Raw genomic sequence first — 19,080 nt, 5'->3', positions numbered from 1 at the left:
CTGGCATTCACAAGGCAATGGATTCATTTCCAGCGCTGCATAAACCTGGGGTAGCAGTGCACGCCTGTCATCTCAGCACCCAAGAGGTGGAGGCAGGAGAATAAACAACTGGAGGTTATCCTCAGCTACATAATAAATCTAAGACCAGCCTGGGCTACATGAGACCCTGTCAAAAACAAAGGGAGGGAAGAAGAAAGAAAGGCAAGTAAACTGGATGGGGTAGCTGCACACCTATACTCCAGCCTCTTAGGAGGCTGAGGCAAGAGAATTCAGGCCAGCCAACCTGGGCTACATAGCAAGATTCTGTCTAAAAAAAAAAAAAAAAAAAACACCAAAACCAAAAAAAAGGGTGGGGGCTGGCTAAAGAGATAGCTCAGTGGTTAAGAACACTGACTTCTCTTACAGAGGACCCAGGTTTGTTTCCCAACACCCACATGGTCCATAACTCTAATTCCAAGGGATCCTGACTTACTATGTAGACCAGGCTAGCCTCAAATGCAGAGATCCCCCTGCCCCTGCCTCCTGAGTGCTGAGACTAAATGCATGCACCACCATGCCTGACATGTTTTGCTTTTGAGACAGGGTCTCCAGTAGCTAAGGCTGACCTGGAACTCAATAGGTAGCCAAAAATAAATTTGAACCTTTTGCCTCTGCTTCCCAAGTACTGGCTTGACAGATGTACACCACCATACTTGGCTCCATTTCCCATTTTTCACACAGGCAAGTAGTACAGGTTAAGATATTGAAGGAGGGGCTGGAGACCTGGCTCAGTGGTTGAGAGCACTGGATGCTCTTGCAAAGGACTCAGGTTTGCTTCCCAGCAACCACATGGTGGCTAACAACCATCCATAACTTCAAGGGATGGATCCGATGCTGTCCTGGAACTCACTATGTAGACCAGGCTGGCCTTGAACTTACAGAAATGTGCCTGCCTCTGCCTCCTGAGTGCTGGGATTAAAGGTGTGTGCCACCACATCCAGCTTCAGGTTTGGTTCTTAGCATCCACATGGTGCTAACAACTATCTGTAACTCCTGTTCCAGGGGATCTGGCGCTCTCTTCTGGCCTCCATAGGCACTGCAAACACGCGGTATATATATATATATATATATATATATATATATATAGGCAAAAACTCATACACAAAAATAAAAATAAATCAAAAATTAAAATTAAAAGATGTTGTGGGAAAAGTGGCAGGTGTTAGTGGTCTACATTTTGGGAAGCTATGTCAGCTTTGTAATCAAGTGGGAAATTGCCCAGGACTGGCAGATAGGAAAGTAGATTAGAAACCCTTTGAAAATTGCTAATTCAAGAAAGGGCCCAGGAAATGGATATTATAGATGATCAACCAAGAGGGAAGATACAAAAGGTAGAATTGACAGAGAGAGAGACAGTGAGATGGCTCAGTGGGTAAAGGTGCTTGCCACCAAATCTGATGATCTGAGTTCAATCTTCAGAACCTACTTGGTAGAAGGAGAGAACAGAGTCCCACAAGCTGTCTTCTGACTCTAGATACACGCTACGGCACACAAATGCATATGTGCATACACAGAAACATGTACAAAATTAATGTAACAAAAAATTGACAGAGAGGGCCAAAGAGGCAGACCCTGAAATCCCTAGGTTACTTTCAGTTACTAGCATGAGGGAGAAACAGGCAGACATTATCACTTCGTGATGGAAGTTTCCAGAACTATCTGTGAAATTCAAAATAATATGAACTCAAATCTCACTGGGGGGAAGAGTATGTCAAATAACATAAAAGGATGCTTCCGGCAAAATTTCAAACTATGTGATACTCCACAAGGAAAATTATTTGGTTTTTTACCACAAATGAATTATAAAACAGTAGGGCAGAGGCAGGAAGATCCCTGTGAGTTCAAGGTCAGCCTGTTCTACATAGTGAGTTTCAGGACAGCTGGGGCTACAGGGGAGACCCTGTCTCAAAAAGACCAAACAAACAAAAAACTAGCAGCTGAGTAAGAATGGAGTCAAAGAAAAATGGGTGGGAAAGAGTGAAAGTCTGCTTAATGATACAGATAGTCTCCAAAGACCTCCCCACAGGGTACTTAAGAAGGAGGAAGTATTTGGGGCTGGAGAGACGGCTCAGCGGTTAAGAACACTGGCTGTTCTTGCAGAGGATCTGGGTTTGAATCCCAGCACCCACATGGCAACTAACAACTGTCTGTAATGCCAGTCCCAGGGGATCCAACAGCCTCTTCTGACTTCTGAGGGCATTGCACGACATGGGTGCACTTACCTACATGCAGGCAATATACATATAAAATAAAAATAATAAAAATTTTTTTAAAAAGAGGAAGTAGCAACTTCACAGGGTGGAAACCTGGCCTGGCAGATAGACAGACACTGATTTAGCCCAGTGATCAGAAGCAATTGCTTTTTCTGGCACTAGGGGTTGCAAGTAATCAAAATGACTGTGGCCAGTGACAGACTGACTATCAACAGGTGCCTCTGAGAGTGGACAGCAAGGGTACAGGGTGACTGCTGAGGCCTCCTCCCTGAAAAGCATGATCTAAATCTAGGGGTGCAGAAACATCACACCAGCCCAAGTTGAATGACATTCTATCAAATAAGGGATCTTTGCTTTTCAAAAATGTCAAGGTCCTGAACAACAAAGGAATGACAAAGTTTCCAATTGAAAGAGACAGATGAATGAAACATAAGATAGTGCCTGATTTTCATGCTGTCAGGTTCTACAGAGGACCACCTTGTTCTATAGAAACTCATTGAAATATTTAGGTGGATTGATTAGTGGGTGAGTGGGTGAATGGCTTGCTGGCTAGATGAATAGATGAGTGAATAAATATCTGTGTAAATAGGTGGGTGGATGGATGGATGGATGGATGATTGGGTGAGTAGGTAGATGGATAAATGGATGGATGGATGATTAAGTGAATGGATGGATGGATAGATGAATGGATAAATGACTGAATGATTGGGCGAGTAGATGGATAGATAGATGGAAAGATGAATGGATGGATGATCGGGCAAGTGGATGGATGGATGTGTGAGTGGACAGATGAATAGATGGATGGGTGGATGGATGGATGATTGGGTGAGCAGGTGAATGAATGGATGAATGAATGGACATATAAGTGGGCGGATATATGTATGTATGTATGGATGGATGGATGGATGGATGGATGGGGTAAGTGGGTGGATGGATGGATGGACTGATGATTGGGTGGGTAGATGGATGGATGGACAAATGAATGATTGTGTGAGTAGGTGGATGATGATGGATGGATGGATTAGATGGATGGAGGATTGGTGGTATGGATGGATGGATAGGTGGGCAATTGAATTGATGGGTAGATATATAGGTGGAGGTCAGATTGATGAATGATGGATGGATAGATGGATTATGTGGGGTGACAAATAGATGGGTGGATGATTAGGTGGGTAGGTGGATGAATGCATGAATAGGTAGGTGTGTGGATGGACAGATAAATGAATGGGTGGATAAATGTACAGGTAGATTGGTGGATGATAGATGTATAGATGGATTGTGGATGAGTGATTGAATGGATGGACAGATGAATGGATTGGTGGATGGATGGGTAAGTGGATGAATGGATATATGAATGAATAGGTGAGTAGATGTATAGATGGAGAATAGATAGACAGATGATAAATGTATAGATGGATTGTAGGTGGGTTACTGGATGAAAGGATGGATGGATGTATAAATGAATGGGTGGATGGATCCCTGGGTGGATGGATAAATGAATAGAGGATAAAGCTGAAATTGCTGGCCAGTGAGCATCCATCCTCTTGTCTTGGACCAATTTTCTTTGAATCTCTTTCACATGATAGAGAAGTCAGCTTTCTGTAGTCCAGTAGGATTTGGTTTTTGTTTGTTTGAATATTTTATTTATTATTTTATGTGTATGAGTTTATTACCTGCATATATGTAAGTGCAGCTGTGTCATGCAATGCCTGTGGAGATCAGAAGAGGACATCAGATTGCCTGGAACTGGAGTTAGGGATGGTTGATAGGCACCATGTGGGTGCTGGGACTCAAAACCGGGGCCTCTGAAAGAGCAATCTGTGCTCTTAACTGCTGAGTCATCTCTCCAGCCTCAGTTCAGTAGGATTTATATTGATAATTATCCATTACGGCTGAGTCTAATTTGGATGTTATTAGGAAAAAGAAAGAACTCCTGAATCAAGAAGCAAAATGTTGAAGTTACCACATCATTCACAATCATAGCAATAGAAATGTCAGATTCTTGTTGCTGTGGTAACATGATGCCAAAAGAACTGAGTTGATACAAGTCAGCTGAAAGCAGATACAGAGAGAATTGTGTGGTCTAATACCATGGGCAAGGGGCTTGGGGTTCTGGCTCAGAGATAAAATGCTTTCATAGCAGGCCCAAGGCCATGGGTTCCATCTTAAAGTCCTGACACTGGACTGGCAAGATGGCTCAGTGGGTAAAGGTGCTCGCTGCTAAGCCTGACAACCCGAGATCAATTCCTGGGACCCATGTGGTGGAAGGAGAGAACTGACTCTCAAGAATTTGGCCCTTATCTCCACACAGGCCGTGGCATACACAAGCCCACAGACACACAATAAATAAATAAAAGTAATTTTTTTAAACTTTAAACCTTGGGGCTGGAGAGATGGCTTAGTTAAGAGCCCTGCCTGATCTTAGTTGGGTGTGGTAGCCCACGCATTTAATCCCAGCACTTGGGAGGCAGGCACAGGTAGATCTCTGTGAGTTCAAGGCCAGCCTCAAACTTAGCAAGTTCCAGGCCGGCTAGGGCCACAGGGAGACCCTGTCTCAGGAGGAAAAAAAACAAAAACAAAAAAACAATGGCTGCTCTTGCAGAGGACCCAAGTTCAATTCCCAGTACCTACAAGGTAGCTAACAATTCCAGTTCCAGGGGGATCCAAAACCCTCTTCCTGCCTCCTGAATACTGGGATTAAAGGTATGTGCCACCACATTCAGCCTGAGGTGATGGTATCACCTAAAGGGAGATAAATGTGGATAAAGCATGTGGTGTGCTTGGAGTGGTTTAGGGGGAGGTCAGACTCCACAACTCACTATCTAACTCACTGTGCAGTGTCTAGCTAGTGTGTGCAAAGCCTGCAGTTTGATTCCAAGCACTGGACAGAGGCAGAGGTAGGGTGGGGCTCTGGTTCTATGATGAGGATTGAGCCCCACCCAGCACCACAAACTTACAAATTCAGCCAGTGGAAAGGTCACGACCAAGCCTGTTCAACTTGCAATGGGAGCCCACATGCAGCCTGCACAACTGTGAAAGCAACCAACACGAAATCACAAACTTACTGAAAACATGAGGTTTTTTTTTTGTTTGGTTTTTTTTTGGTCTTTTTGAGACAGGGTCTCCCTGTAGCCCCAGCTGTCCCGGAACTCACTATGTAGACCAGGCTGGCCTTGAACTCAGAGATCTGCCTGCCTCTGCCTCCCAAGTTCTGGGACTAAAGGCATGTGCCACCGCGCCTGGCTCAAACATGAGATTTTTAAAAAATATTTTATTTATAATTTTATTTTGTGTGTGAGTGTATTTCCTGCATGTGTGTAAGTGCACTGGTGTGGTGCAATACCTGAGGAGGTCAGAAGAGGGCAGCAGATCCCTTTGAATTGGAGTTACGGACTGTTGTTAGCTACCCTGTGGGTGCTGGAAATCGAGCAGCCAGTGTTCTTAGCCACTGAGCCATCTCTCTAGCCCCATGTTTGTTTGTTTGTTTGTCTGTCTGTTTGTTTGTTTTGTTGTTATTTTGCACTCAATGGCTCAGTTCTGGAGGGTGAACTTTGGCAGATGGGAACGTCTGTTGCAGGTGTCTGAGAGTAGGTAGATGACAGAGTCACCTCGCACTGGAATTTCCCCTCTCCTGGCACCTCATAGATGACTGCTGTTTGGAAACTAGGGCTGGAGGACAGAGAGGTCAGACTAGAGACAGTGTGTGTGTGTGGAGGTCAGAGGACAACTTGCAGAAGTCAGTTCCCTCCTTCCACCATGAGGGTCCCCAGGATTGAGTTTGGGTCCTCAGGCGTTGTGGCAAGTGCCTTTACCCACTGGGCCATTGCACTAGTCCCCTTTTTGTTTTTGTTTCTGTTTGTTTTGTTTTGTAGTCATTTTGAGACAGGGTCTCCCTGGAATTCACTATGTAGATCAGGTTGGCTTTGATTTTTTTTTTTAAGCAGGGCTCTGTAGTAGCTCAGGCTGGCCTGGAGCTCACTATGTAATGTGAGCTGGACTTGGACTCCAGATCCTCATGCCTTTGCCTCCCCAGTGCTGGGATTACAGGTGTGAGTCACTACACCTGGTTCAGATCTCTTTTTTTCCTTCCCTTTTCCTATGGTGTGTGTGTGTGTGTGTGTGTGTGTGTGTGTGTCCGCATTGTGTGTGGACTCAGGTGTAGGTGTGTAAAGGCCAGAGGTTGACGTCTACTATCTTCTTCCATCCCTCTCCACTTTATTTACTGAGGGGGATCTCTAGCTCAACCTGGAACTTGCTAATTAGGCTTATCTAGCTAGCCAGCTTGCCCTGGGGATCCCCCATCTCTGCCTCCCAGCATTAGGATTACAGGAAGTTGCTATGCCCACCCAGCTTTTACTGCTATATGAGTCCTGGAGATCTAAACTCTGGTCTTCATGCTTGGTCATTAAGTGCTATATCTACCGAATCATCTCCCCAACCCCAGATCTATGTCTTAGAGCTGCTGACCCCTTATCTCTGGGCAGTAGAGGAAGGTGTTATCCCTGGGGCACAGTTAGGGAAATAGAAGGAAAACAAAAAGAGCTAGGCCAGTGAGGCTGGGATGTGGCTCAGTGGATGAAGTGCTTTGTGCTCAGTGGGTAGAGTGCTTATAGCTCAGTTGGTAGAATGCTTGTAGTTCAGTAGGTAGGGGGCTTATAGCTCAGTGGGTAGAGTGCTTGTGGCTCAGTTTATAGTGCTTGCCTAGCATGCACAAAGCCCTGGATTCCATGCTTAGCACTTCATAAACCAGGTATGCAGGCATACATCTCTAATCCTAGCACTCTCTAGTGGTAGAGGCAGAAGGATCAGGAGTTCAAGGTCATTTTCAGCTACAGAATGAATTTCAGACCAGCCTGGGCTACATGAGACGCTATCTTTTTTTTTTTTTTTTTTTTTTTTTTTTTTACTATGTATGAGTGTATTGTCTGCAGGTGTGTAAGTGCACCAGTGCCATCCAATGCTGGTGGAGGTCAGAAGGCCATCAGATCCCCTGGAACTGGAGTTACAGACAGTTGTTAACTTCCATGTGGGTGCTGGAATCAAACCTGGGTCCTCTGCAAGAGCAATCAGTGCTCTTAAACAGAGCCATTTCTCCAGCCCAATGAGACCCTATCTTCAAAAAATTAAAAAGGTGATAAGAGTTCTTGATCAGCATGCAGGAGATCCTAGGTTCAATTCCTGGTATCAAGGGAGGTGGGGGCAGGGGAAGAAGAGGGCAAGAGAGATGGCTCAGTGGTTAACAAAGCACACACTGCTTATAGAGGACCCAAGTTCAGCTCCCAGCACTCATGTCAGGTAGTTCACAACTGCCTGTAATTCCAACTCTAAGGGAGCCAACACCTCTGGCTTCAGTAGGCACCTGCACTCAGTTGCACGCACCCACATAGACACACACACATATAGACAGAGACAGACAGACAGACACACACACACACACATACGTAAGAAAAACAATTTTTTTAATTTTTATTTTATGTGTATGAGTGTGTTGCCTGCATGTAGGTAAGTGCACACATGTCATGCAATGCCCACAGAGAACAGAAGAGGCCATCAGATCCCCTGGAACTGGAGTTACAGACAGTTGTTAGCTGCCATGTGGGTGCGGGATTCAAACCCAGATCTTCTTCAAGAACAACCAGTGTTCTTAACTGCTGAGTCATCTCTCCAGCCCCAAGAAAAACAATTCTTGAGGCAGGTGGATCTATGTGAGTTCAAGGCCAGCCTAGTCTACATAGTGAGTTCCAGGCTAGCCAGGGCTACATAGTGAAATATTGTCTCAAAAAAAAAAAAAAAAAAAAGAGAAAATAAATTTATATTAAAAAAAAAAAAAGAAGAAAAGAGGGCTGGAGAGCTGGCTCAGCAGTTAAGACCACTTGCTATTCTTCCTCAAAGAACCAGGTTCAGTTCCCAGTGCCACATGGCATCTAACTCAGTCCTTAACTCCAGTTCCAGGAAATCTGACACCCTCTTTTGATCTCTACAGGCACCAGGCATGCATGTGGTATACTTACATACAGGAAAATAGTCTGATATGTGCACATCTTTAATCCCAGCACTCAGGAGGCAGAGGCAGGCAGATCTCTGTGAGTTCAAGGCCAGCCTAGTCTACATAACAAGTTCCAGGACAGCTGGGGCTACAGGGAGACCCTGTCTCAAAAAAAGAGAAAGAAAAAAAGAAAGAAAGAAAGAAAGAAAGAAAGAAAGAAAGAAAGAAAGAAAGAAAGAAAGAAAGAAAGAAAGAAAGAAAGAAAGAAAGAAAGGGAAAGAGAAAGCAAAAGAAAGATTAAGTGTTCAGCCATTTTGGGAAGTACTAGAGGGGTGTTTGTGCTTGCTGTATATCAAGACTGCCTCCACAATCCCTGAGACTGTCCAGGGAAGAGGATGGAGATGAGCCCCGCCTACCTGCCAGGGTGTCCCTTTGAAAGAAAACAGAAAGGCCCCAAGCCCAATGAGTCACTCTGAGGAGCCTGGGAGCCTCCCAGCTGCCAAAGAGAAAAGGTCAAGGTTGACTCCAGTTTTTTTCAGTCACTGCTCTGGGGGAGTTAAAGGTAGGGGTGGCAGGGGATGGGGAAATAGAAGAAGCTGAGGTGCCTTAGTAGTTCCTACTCTCCCACCCACCACCCACCCCCGTCCCAGACACAGGCACTAACAGGCAAGATGTCTGTCCATGTCCCCACCAAAACACAACTACCACCATTGAGAGAAATTAAGCCATTTATTGGCCCCTCCAGTGGGAGGAGGACCTCAGGGGAGCTAAATGAGGGGAGACACACTCCCGACTGGCTCCTTGCACCCCAAGTCCCCCCCACCCCTGTGGGAGAGATAAGCCAGCAATTCCCAATGGGGTCTGAGTGTGGTCAGACCCACCCCCCTGCCCCAGCAGTTTCAACATGGACGTGAACATGAGAGGTCAGAAAAACATCCAGCCAGGGAAGAGGAGTCATAGACCCCATGTGCTGACATATACAGACACATATAAATATAGTTTGTACCGCAGTGGACCTATTTGTCCACAGGAGTCATCGAAGTTCTTCAAGGTCAGGTGACAGGTTAAAGTCACCAAGAAATTTGGTGGTCACCCCAGCCTTACAGTCCATTCAAGAAACTTGCAAATCAGGCATTGGCAGTTCACGCCTGTGATCCCAGCACTCCAGAAGTGGAGGTAGGGGGAATCAAGGAGTCCAAGATTAGCCTCGGCTACATAGCAAGTTGGAGGCCAGCCTGGGCTACATGAGACCCTGTCACAAATTTTTAAAAAAATAGTACAAAAATAAAGACAATTTGCAAGCAAGTACAGCGGGCTCAACGCTGCCTTGCCTTCAGGACCTGATACCTGGGGTAGGAGGAAGGTGCTCTGGTGGGAACAGCTTCTGGTGGAGGCTTAGTTTGGGATAGAAGTTCCAAAAATGGGCCAATATCTCCCTTAAGGGAAGCCCAAAGCCATCTTCAGCTCCCCCCTCCCCCCACTGATTTCCCCAACTCTCATTGATTCCTTTGCACCCTCTAATAGTGCAATAAGCCAATGAGATCTGAACATGGAGAACGGGATTCGGGGACCCCTCCCTGCCCCTATCACTGGTTTCCTTTCCTGGCATATGAAAGGAAAGGGAAGGGGCCAAGTTGATGAAATTGGGGAAGCTGTGGACTTAGGCCCAGGAGGGACAGAGAGGAAGCCCTGGGTTCTCTGGAAACAGCAGTTCCACAAGAGTGGTCTGAGGTTGTTCATAGATGTGGCAGGGGCCCAGAATGGTGGCATATGGCTAACTCCCAGCACTCAGAAGGCAGAGGCAGGAGGATCTCTGGTGCCAGCCTGGTCTACATGGTGAGTTCCAGGCCAACCAGGCAACCAGGGCTACAAAGTGAGAACTTGTCTTAAAAAAACAAAACAAAACAAAACAAAAAAAGCACAAAATGGTGGCAAGGAGGGGAGAAGGCACTGGAAGGTAGGCTAGGGTGCTGACATCCTTGTACCAAGTTATAAATTCCCTAGCCCTGACCTCCAGCCTCCTGCCCCCCTTAGTCACAATACTATAATCTGATTTGTCAGTGCTGGCCACCTGAGCCATGAAGTATGGTCAAATTCCACTAGGCCTGTGGTGTTGCAGGACATCTTGAGGTCATCTGAGCCCTCTCCAAGCATCTCTCTGTGACTTTGTTATCTATCAGCTCACCCCTTCTCTTCAGACCACTGTGTTGCCCTCCACAAATGTGGGTGACGTGGGTATATGCAGACCCCTCTCCAGCGAGCTGGAGCTGCGGAGGGGCAGGAGGCGGTGGCCCGGAGTCCCACTGTGCCGCCGACTGGCCACCCGAGTCCCCCGTTGCCAACATTGCAGGGGTCTCAACACCTCCCTCCTCAGGTCTCTGCTTCGCCATGTGTAGATGACTGGGTTGAGCAGTGAGTTGAGGGTGGCAAAGGCAAAAAAATAATGTGCTTTGTAGAGGACAGGACAGGCTCGGACAGGACAGGCAAAGTCTAACAGAAGGATGCTAAAAGCAGGGAGCCAGCACACAATGAAGACACCTAAGACAATGGTGACCGTCTTGAGTAGGGCCAGGGTCTGGGGACCGGCCACATCAGCTTGGCTGGATCGGACAACAAAGTAGATACGGACGTACAGAGCCACAATGGCCAGCAGGATGACAGAGAAGATAGTCACTACGCAGAGCACATAGTACTTGGCGTACAGGGGCAGGACAGTGGAGCAGGTCTCCAGCTGGTCCAGGCAGTTCCAGCCCAGGATAGGCAGGCCGCCCAGAATCAGAGAGATGAACCAGGAGGCTCCGATGAGCATCAACATGCGACAGCTCTTCTCGCTGCCATACAGCTTGACCTTAGCAATGGCCACGTGTCTCTCTATAGCTATGGCGAGGAGGCTGAAGACGGAGGCAGACAGAGTGATGAAGGCGGAGCCTTCCCGGGCGAACCACTGCAAGGGGGTCAGAGAGAGTGTGACAGAGCCCGACAGCAAGGTGTTGGCCACAAAGGCCACGCCAGCCAGCAGATCAGAGGCAGCAAGGTTGCCCAGGAACAGGTACATGGCCGAGTGGAACTTGCTATTTCTAGCCACTGCCACAAGCACCAGAAGGTTCTCCACCACGATGGCGCAGCAAAGAAGGATGATGAAGGCTGAGGCCACCTTGCGGGCAGGCGTCTCTTGCATGTCCAGTGTCTCCTTGGTGTAGTTGTAATGTTCTCGAACCTTCTCAGGATTCAGGTACTCAGAGTATAAACTGCCCATGGTGGGGCTCAGTGGCCATCGGGGGCCATGAGGCTAAGAACTGCAGAGGGAGAGAGAGAACCAGGTTAGAAGTGTGGCTTCTAGCAGCTGCTTGCTGCTAGAGCTGAGCATGGACGGTTAAAAATTCAGGGTCCAGCTCTGATGGGTCCTCAGAGTGACTCCAAGATAGATCACTGCCCTCCCAGGAAAATGGATTTATCCTTGTCCCGCCCATGTGACAGAATGCTCCAAGAGAAGTCAGTCAGTTCCTTTTACCAAAGTCATGGAGCTAGTACATGGTAGTCACAGCCGCCATAAACCCTGAGCAACACTTCTGTGTTGTTTTTATTTATTTTCATTTTGTATGTGTATCTGTGTTTTGCATGCATGTATGTAAGTGCCCCTGTATCATACAATGCCTGTAGAGACCAGAAGACGCATCAGATCCCCTGGAACTGGAGTTACTAATGGTTGTTAACTGCCATGTGGGTGCTGGGAACAGAACCCAGGTTCTCTGCAGGAGCAGCCAGTGCTCTTAACTGTTGAGCCATCTCTCCAACTCTTCTTTTTTGGGGCTTTGTAACCCAGGTTGGCCTGGAACTTGTAGCTGAAGCTGGCCTTAACCTCCTGATATCCCTGCTTCCATCTCTGAAGTGCTAGTATTACAGGCATGTACCGCCACAACAGGCTTTTGACACTCTTTCAAACAAACAGACTTATTAAATCTAGGCATGGTGGCATTCTCCTGTAATCCCAGCAACCAGGAGGCAGAACAGGCAGATCTCTGTGAGTTCCAGGCCAGCTAGGGCCACATAGTGAGATGCTGATAGACAGATAGCTCACTCCTGGCTGACATATTTGGTCTGCTCTCTATTTTGTCAGTTTTGTCCTATAAAATATTTCATGAATGGATTCTCAACCACAAAAATTAAATTTAATATATGAAATATTGAGGGTCAATATCTCATCTAAATAGAAACAATATTCCTGCCTTGTTGAGAAAGAGTTGTTTGTAAGCCTATAGGCATCCTGATACTTATTCAATTATTTTTTAAAATATTTATTCTTTTTGAAGCAGGGTCTCATGTACCCCAGGCTGGCCTCAGTATGTAGCCCAGCATGACCATGAACTTCTGATCCACCTACCTCCTGGGTTTATAGGCACTTGCTACAATGCTCAGTTTCATGAGGTGCTGGAGTTTGAACCCAGGGCTTCATGTTTGCACTTGACCAGCTGAGGTAGACCCCAGCCCCTCATTTACATTTGGTTTGTTTTTCCACACACACACACACACACACACACACACACACACACACACACACACACACACTCACCACACCACACAGACCAACACACACACACAGACACACACACACACACACACACACACACACACACAGGAGGGGGGCTGGAGAAATGGCTCAGTGGTTAAAAGCACTGGCTGTTCTTGCAGAGGACCCAGGTTTGCATCCTAGTACCCACAGGGCGACTAACAACTGTCCTTAACTCCAGTTCCAGGGGATTCAATGGCCCCTTTTGTCCTCCATGGGCATTGCATGACGAGATTCACTTACATACATGCAAGTAAAACATACACATAAAAATCAGTCATTGGGTGTGGTAGTGCACACCTTTGATCCCAGCACTTGGGAGGCAGAGGCAATGGATCTCTGTGGTCTACATAGTGAGTTCCAGGCCAGCTGGGGCTATGGGGAGACCCTGTCTCAAAAAAGAAAAAAAAAAAAAAATCAATAAAAAATATTTTAAAATAAAAATGAAATATCAGCTGGTCACACACAGAGATTCTCTATGAAATGCCTAAGCCTAAGTGGTACATCTAGAATGCAACCTCTACACCTAAGATTCACAGAACATAGAAGAAGGGATGAGGCGAACCCTAAGGCATCTTTCAATTCTCATCAATGAAGCTCCCTCATGCAAAAGAGGACTAGGAACACAAAAGGCCACAAATGGCCAAAATGCAGAGAATGAGAGTTGGCAGAGAAGGGGCTGGAGGGATGGCTCAGCAGTTAAGAACACTGGCTGTTCTTGCAGAAGACCCAAGTTCGAATCCCAGCACCCACATGGCAGCTAAGAACTGTCCTTAACTCCAGTTCCAGGGGAATCTGACGCCCTCTTCTGACCTCCACAGCATTACACGACATGGGTGCACTCACATACATGCAGGCAATACACTCATACACATTTAAAAAAAAAAAAAAAAAAGAGATGATTTTATGTATGAAATACACAAAAATTCAATAAAAAAAAAAAAAAGTACCAGGCCTAGCAGTGCACATCTCATCTCTAATCCCAGTACTCAAGAGGCAGAGGCAGGAGAACTGCTACAAGTTTCAGCCAGCCCAGGCTCCACAGTAGGACCCTGCTTCAAGTAAAACAAAGAAAGAAGTCAAAGGGACTGACGGAAAGAAGGTTCCCGTGGAATTCTAGAAACCTTGCCTGTCTGTGCACAAAGTGAGCCTCAGGCAGGGCTTGGAGGGCTAGTGGCTTCTGTCCTACACACAAGTGTTGTGCTTTACACAGCCCGCTGACCTAGGTCAGTGACATTCTGAGCACCCATGGCACCAAGCCCTGGTCACTACCACCCACTACCCTGATTTCTTTTGAAGGACAGCAACCTGGGACACAAGGTAGAGCTGACAGGCAGAGAGTGCTGGACACTTAGCCGCTGGACATCTCCATCTCGGTTCCAGAAAGCTCCCTTCATGAAGGCTGATGGGGAAATACTTTTAAAGGATGTTTGAGATCTGGCTCAAGCCCAGAAGTTCAAGACGAGCCTGAGGAATTGAGAGAACAGGGAAAGAAGAGAGAGAAGGGGCCAATGAGATGGCTTATTGGGTAAGGGTGCCTGTTACCAAGCCTGACGTCCAGAGTTCAAATCCTGGAATCCAATGTAGAAGAAGAGATTCCTGAAAGTTGTCCTATGACCTCCATAGGTGACACACATGCACCCACACTCAAGACACATCACGCATGCACACACACACAAAATAATAATAAAAAATAAAACAAGACCAGATGTGGTGGTGCACCCCTTTAATCCCAGCACTCAGGAGGTAGAGGCAGGTGGTGGATCTCTGTGAGATCAAGGCCAGTCTGGGATACATAGTGAGACCCCATCTCAAAAGCTAAAAAAAAAAAAAAAAAAAAAAAAATACCAAACTAAACAAACCAATGGGATGGGCACAAAGTCCGAGGAAGATTGGGTCAGGTGATCCTTGACCTCTGTCCTACACAAGTATAGCTGCACATGCACACACACACCACACACACACACACACACACACACACACACACACACACACCCAGCACACAGAAAATAGTCAATAAATATGAGCTAATGTCTTATTAGCATCCCCCTACCCAACACACAGAGGCTCAGGGCTGGGTGCTGATGCTTCTGGAAGAGGACGCTGACTTTGAAAAAAAACTCAACAGCTGGTTCCCATCTACACCATTCTACACTACCCAAGGACACAGGGTCCTGGGGGGTAGGCAGGGTGCTGGCACCCTATCCAGGGCCTCAACACAATCCAGATGTGTTAAGCCCCTCAAACAAACAGGGTGGAGCCCTCCTCATATCCGGTGCAGGGAAGGCTGGGGGTGGATATGATGGAGATGGAGGCAATGAGGAGGGTCACCAGAGACCAGTCCGGGAGGTCCTGGCTGGGAAGATGAGGCAGCTGGCTACAGCCATGTGAGCTGTGAAGGGGGCCAATGCTTTTCTTGTGTGTGTGTGTATGTGTGGCAGGGAGTATTGTTTCACAAGGAAAACTGAGCTGAGTCCTGGAAGGGGCAGGGGATGGGACCGGTGTGGGTAGAGAACATGAGACACTGGGCCCAGCATGACCAGCTAGAGGTTGGGTCCAGGGGGAATCTCAGAGGGGTTTGCATAGTGCACAGAGGATGCTCAGGTCCTTGGTTCTATGTATGAAGGGGCCACATGCATAGAACTCTCTTTCCTGCCAGTACTTGGAAAGAAGCCGGACAAAGGCCACGTGTTTTCCAGAGAAAGCACCATTCCAGAAGCTGGCTGGTTAAGCCGGTTCCTAGTGAGCCTTAAGAGTGATGGGGGGAGGGGGGCTTCCGGGGTCCCCCCAGTCCATCTCACTTCCCGGATGCCCCCGTGGTGGGGCATCCTGGCCTTTGAGGGGGTTAGGCTTATAGAAACAGCTGCTCCCCCACCCCCAATGTGGAGGGATATCCGTCCTACTTTGGGAACAGAGAAGAGTTTGTTGTATGTGTCCTGGGGACAGCTGCCCCACCCAGATCTCCACACACAGAGGTCTCTTGTTTCCCCTGCCTGGACACAGCCCCAGGCGCCCCAATGCCCTCTGCTTGTTTGCAGCCAGTCCCAGGCCGGCTTATCCCAGGCTACACCAGCCTTTTACCAAGACAAGTCTCAGAACTGAAAGCAGCCGGGGTTCTGATTGGCTTGTTTTCAATCCCAGGGCACTGGGCAATTTGCCTATTGGTGTAGACCTCAAATCCTCAGCATCCCATTGGTCCAACTGGGGATCCTCTCTGAAAAATCCTGCATCTTTTTAGTGAGCTCCTGGAATTCAGCTCTTAAGGAGCTGTGTGATTCTCCCTGTGGGGCTGTTTGAACCGCAGGCTGACCTCTGGGTCAGCCCCCTCCGTCGCCTCCAGACTGGCCTGGTCAACTGGGCTCCTCTTAGGGGTTCATCATTGAGAATTAAGGTCCCCCACCAGTTGCAAACCTGGGAAAAAGACTTGGTGGGCAAGTAGCTCAGGGTGTGTCCCTTAGCCGCCCCCTCTTTGACTCCCAACAATGGCTGCCATCCCTTCTCCAGTCTGGCCAAGAATAGCAAGATTTACAGCCATTTCCTGCAGAAATAAATGTGACCAGGCCCGCCCATGCACCCCAGGGACTGACCCAAAGGTCTTGTCTTCTTTCCTGGGGCAGAAGACAAACCCTGAGCTCCCAACTTGTGCAGAAATTTGAGGCTAAAACCTCTACAGAGGGCAAACCTCTAGAGAAAGGGAAACTGAGGTCTAGCCTGTCTCCCCAGTCTCATCTTCCCTTCTAGAACTTTGCTAACCTAAGGCAGGAGCTTCAGTGGGTTAAGAGCCTCCACAAAGAGGAAGCTGGGCTCAAGGGTTGGAGACAGCGGAAAAGTCACCCTCCAGGAGGATAGAGGTTGGCTTGGTGTCCTTCCCCACCCTTTGTATAGGCTCCAAGACCTGGCTAAACACTCTTGTCTCCAGTTCCTTTCCATCACAGCAGTCTAGATCTACTGTCAGGGACTAGGGAAGTCAGCCCTGGGCTCAGAACTGGAAATGACCTGGCTGTGGGGGTTTGCACACCTGCAATCCCAGCTACACAGGAGACTGAGACAGATGATAGAGGCTTTGAGACCAGCCTGGGCTACATAATGAGTAGAAGGCCAGCCTGGGTAAGGAGACCCTGTCTCAAACTAAAAATTCAGGCCAGGCATGGTAACATGCCTTTAATTCCAGCACTCCGGAGGCAGAGGCAGAGGTAGAGGCAGGTTTATCATTGTGAGTTCAAGGCCAGCCTGGTCTATGTAGTGAGTCCCAGGCCAGCCAAGGCTACATAGTGAGACCCCATCCAAAGAACAAAAAACAAAAATCCTAAAAATTAAAAGGGAGGCCTGGGGGACCTAGAGATGGCTACTTGGGTAAAAGTGCTTGCCACCAAGCTTGATGACCTGAGTTCAATCCCTCAGACCCACGTGGTAGAAGGAGAGAACCGATTCCCAGAAGTTGTCCTCTGTCCTCCATACATGTGCCTTGTCATACACACACACACACACACACACACAAAATAAATAAATGTAATAAAATGTTTTTAATCCATTAAATGCCAAGTATAGAGCTGGGCATGGTGGCGCACACCTTTAATCCCAGCACTCAAGAGGCAGAGGCGAGGGGATTTCTGTGAGTTTGAGACCAGCCTAATCTACATAGTGAGTTCCAGGCCAGCTGGGGCTACAAGGAGACCACCCCGTCCCTTTCAAAAAAAAAAAAAAAAAAAAAAAAACAGAGTTGCTCGGGAGGCAGAGGCAGGCAGACTCTGTGAGTTCGAGGGCAGCCTGGCCTACATAGCAAGCTCCATCCAGACCAGTTAAGGCTGTACAGTATGAGACCCTGTCTCAAAAAAAAAAAAACAAAGTTTTTGTTTTTTTGGGGGGGGCGCTTTTTGAGACAGGGTCTCCCTGTAGCCCCAGCTGTCCTGGAACTCACTATGTAGACCAGGCTGGCCTCGAACTCACAAAGATCCACCTGCCTCTGCCTCCCAAGTGCTGGGATTAAAGGCGTGCACCACCACTCCCGGCACAAAGAAGTTTTTTAATTAAGTGGGAGGGCTGGGGTGTAGATCAGTAGTAGAGCACAATTTGTAAGACCTTGAGTTCAATTCCAGGCACTATAAAAAAGAAAAAACATGTAGCCCTGAAATGGAACAAGAGGGACAAGTGAGGGAAGAGAGATAGACCCAGATGTGACTGTCTGACTGAAGATTAGGGGAGAGGAAGAGTGGAGGGAAGCTTAGTGGCTCCCCTCCCTTCCCAGTTCTGGGAAGGCTATCCATCCTACCCTTGCCCCTTGCCAAGTATAGTCCTGTACCCACCTTCTCTTTCCTTAGGTGGCTGTCTGGCTGTCAGACACCTCTTACACTGCAGTTTTCCATCAGGCAGTTAGGGGGAACTTTTTTTATTTTTTTTGGTCTTTTTGAGACAGGGTCTCCCTGTAGCCCCAGCTGTCCTGGAACTCACTATGTAGACCAGGCTGGGCTCGAATTCACAAAGATCCGCCCGCCTCTGTCTCCGGAGTGCTGGGATTAAAGGTGTTGGCCAACCACCCCCGCACCTGGATGAACTTTTAATTGCATCTATCACTCCCTACCTCCACATTCGACCTTGGCTCCCTAGGACCCCAGTGGTATGGATCATGCACACCTAACGTCCTCCCACCCCCCACACCCACCCCTATTCCAGCTCTAGCCTCCCAAAGGCCATTTGAATCTCTACCTCAGCACCTTTGCTCCTGTTGAAGTTTCATCTGGTATCCTCCCACCTCTGCCACAAAAATCGTTTCCCAAAGGGCCATCTCATCTTTCTGGTTCTTTTGTTTGTTTTCTAAGACAGAGTCTCCCCAGCTGGCCTGGCACTCAGTATGTAGACCAGGCTGGCCTCAATCTCACAGAAATCCACCTGCCTCTGCCTCTTGAGTGCTGGGATTAAAGACACCACACCTGGCTTTTGGGTTCATTTAAATGTCACTCTCTCTGTTTTCAGGAGCTGCCTTCCTTAACCCTCTCTGTGGGATCACCTGGCTTTATCTTCATAACACTGACTGGTATCAGAAATGATCCTGTTTTTTGTCTCATTTGCACAATAACATGTGAGGCCTGAGAGCAAGTTCACTCTCAGTCCCGCTAGCCTAGTGCAAAGGAGGCAGATAGATGAAGAATGAATGAATGAATGAGTGAATGAGTGAGTGAGTGAATGAGTGAGTGAGTGATTGGACTCGAAGTTAGAGGGCTGTCCTGTGCAGCCCAGGCACCAAACATCAGCGATGGGTACCCGGGACATTCTAGTAG

At 47.6% G+C, this 19,080-nt stretch overlaps 1 protein-coding gene across 1 annotated transcript in view; it reads right to left on the bottom strand.

The window, feature by feature from the left end:
• Positions 1-8,948: 8,948 nt before the first annotated feature.
• The window catches only part of S1pr2 (sphingosine-1-phosphate receptor 2), an 11,539-nt gene continuing 1,407 nt past the window's right edge, over positions 8,949-19,080 (bottom strand). Inside the window, exon 2 of the mRNA XM_008850064.3 lies at positions 8,949-11,534. Coding sequence (XP_008848286.1) covers positions 10,433-11,494 — 1,062 coding nt within the window. The 5' untranslated portion in view covers positions 11,495-11,534 and the 3' untranslated portion in view covers positions 8,949-10,432. The remainder of the gene's footprint in view (positions 11,535-19,080) is intronic.

Source organism: Nannospalax galili, unplaced genomic scaffold (assembly GCF_000622305.1).
Source record: "Nannospalax galili isolate Female #2095 unplaced genomic scaffold, S.galili_v1.0 scaffold1685, whole genome shotgun sequence".
NCBI lineage: Eukaryota > Metazoa > Chordata > Mammalia > Rodentia > Spalacidae > Nannospalax > Nannospalax galili.
Note: the sequence above shows the minus strand (reverse complement) of the source record. Positions and strands in the feature narration are given on the sequence as shown.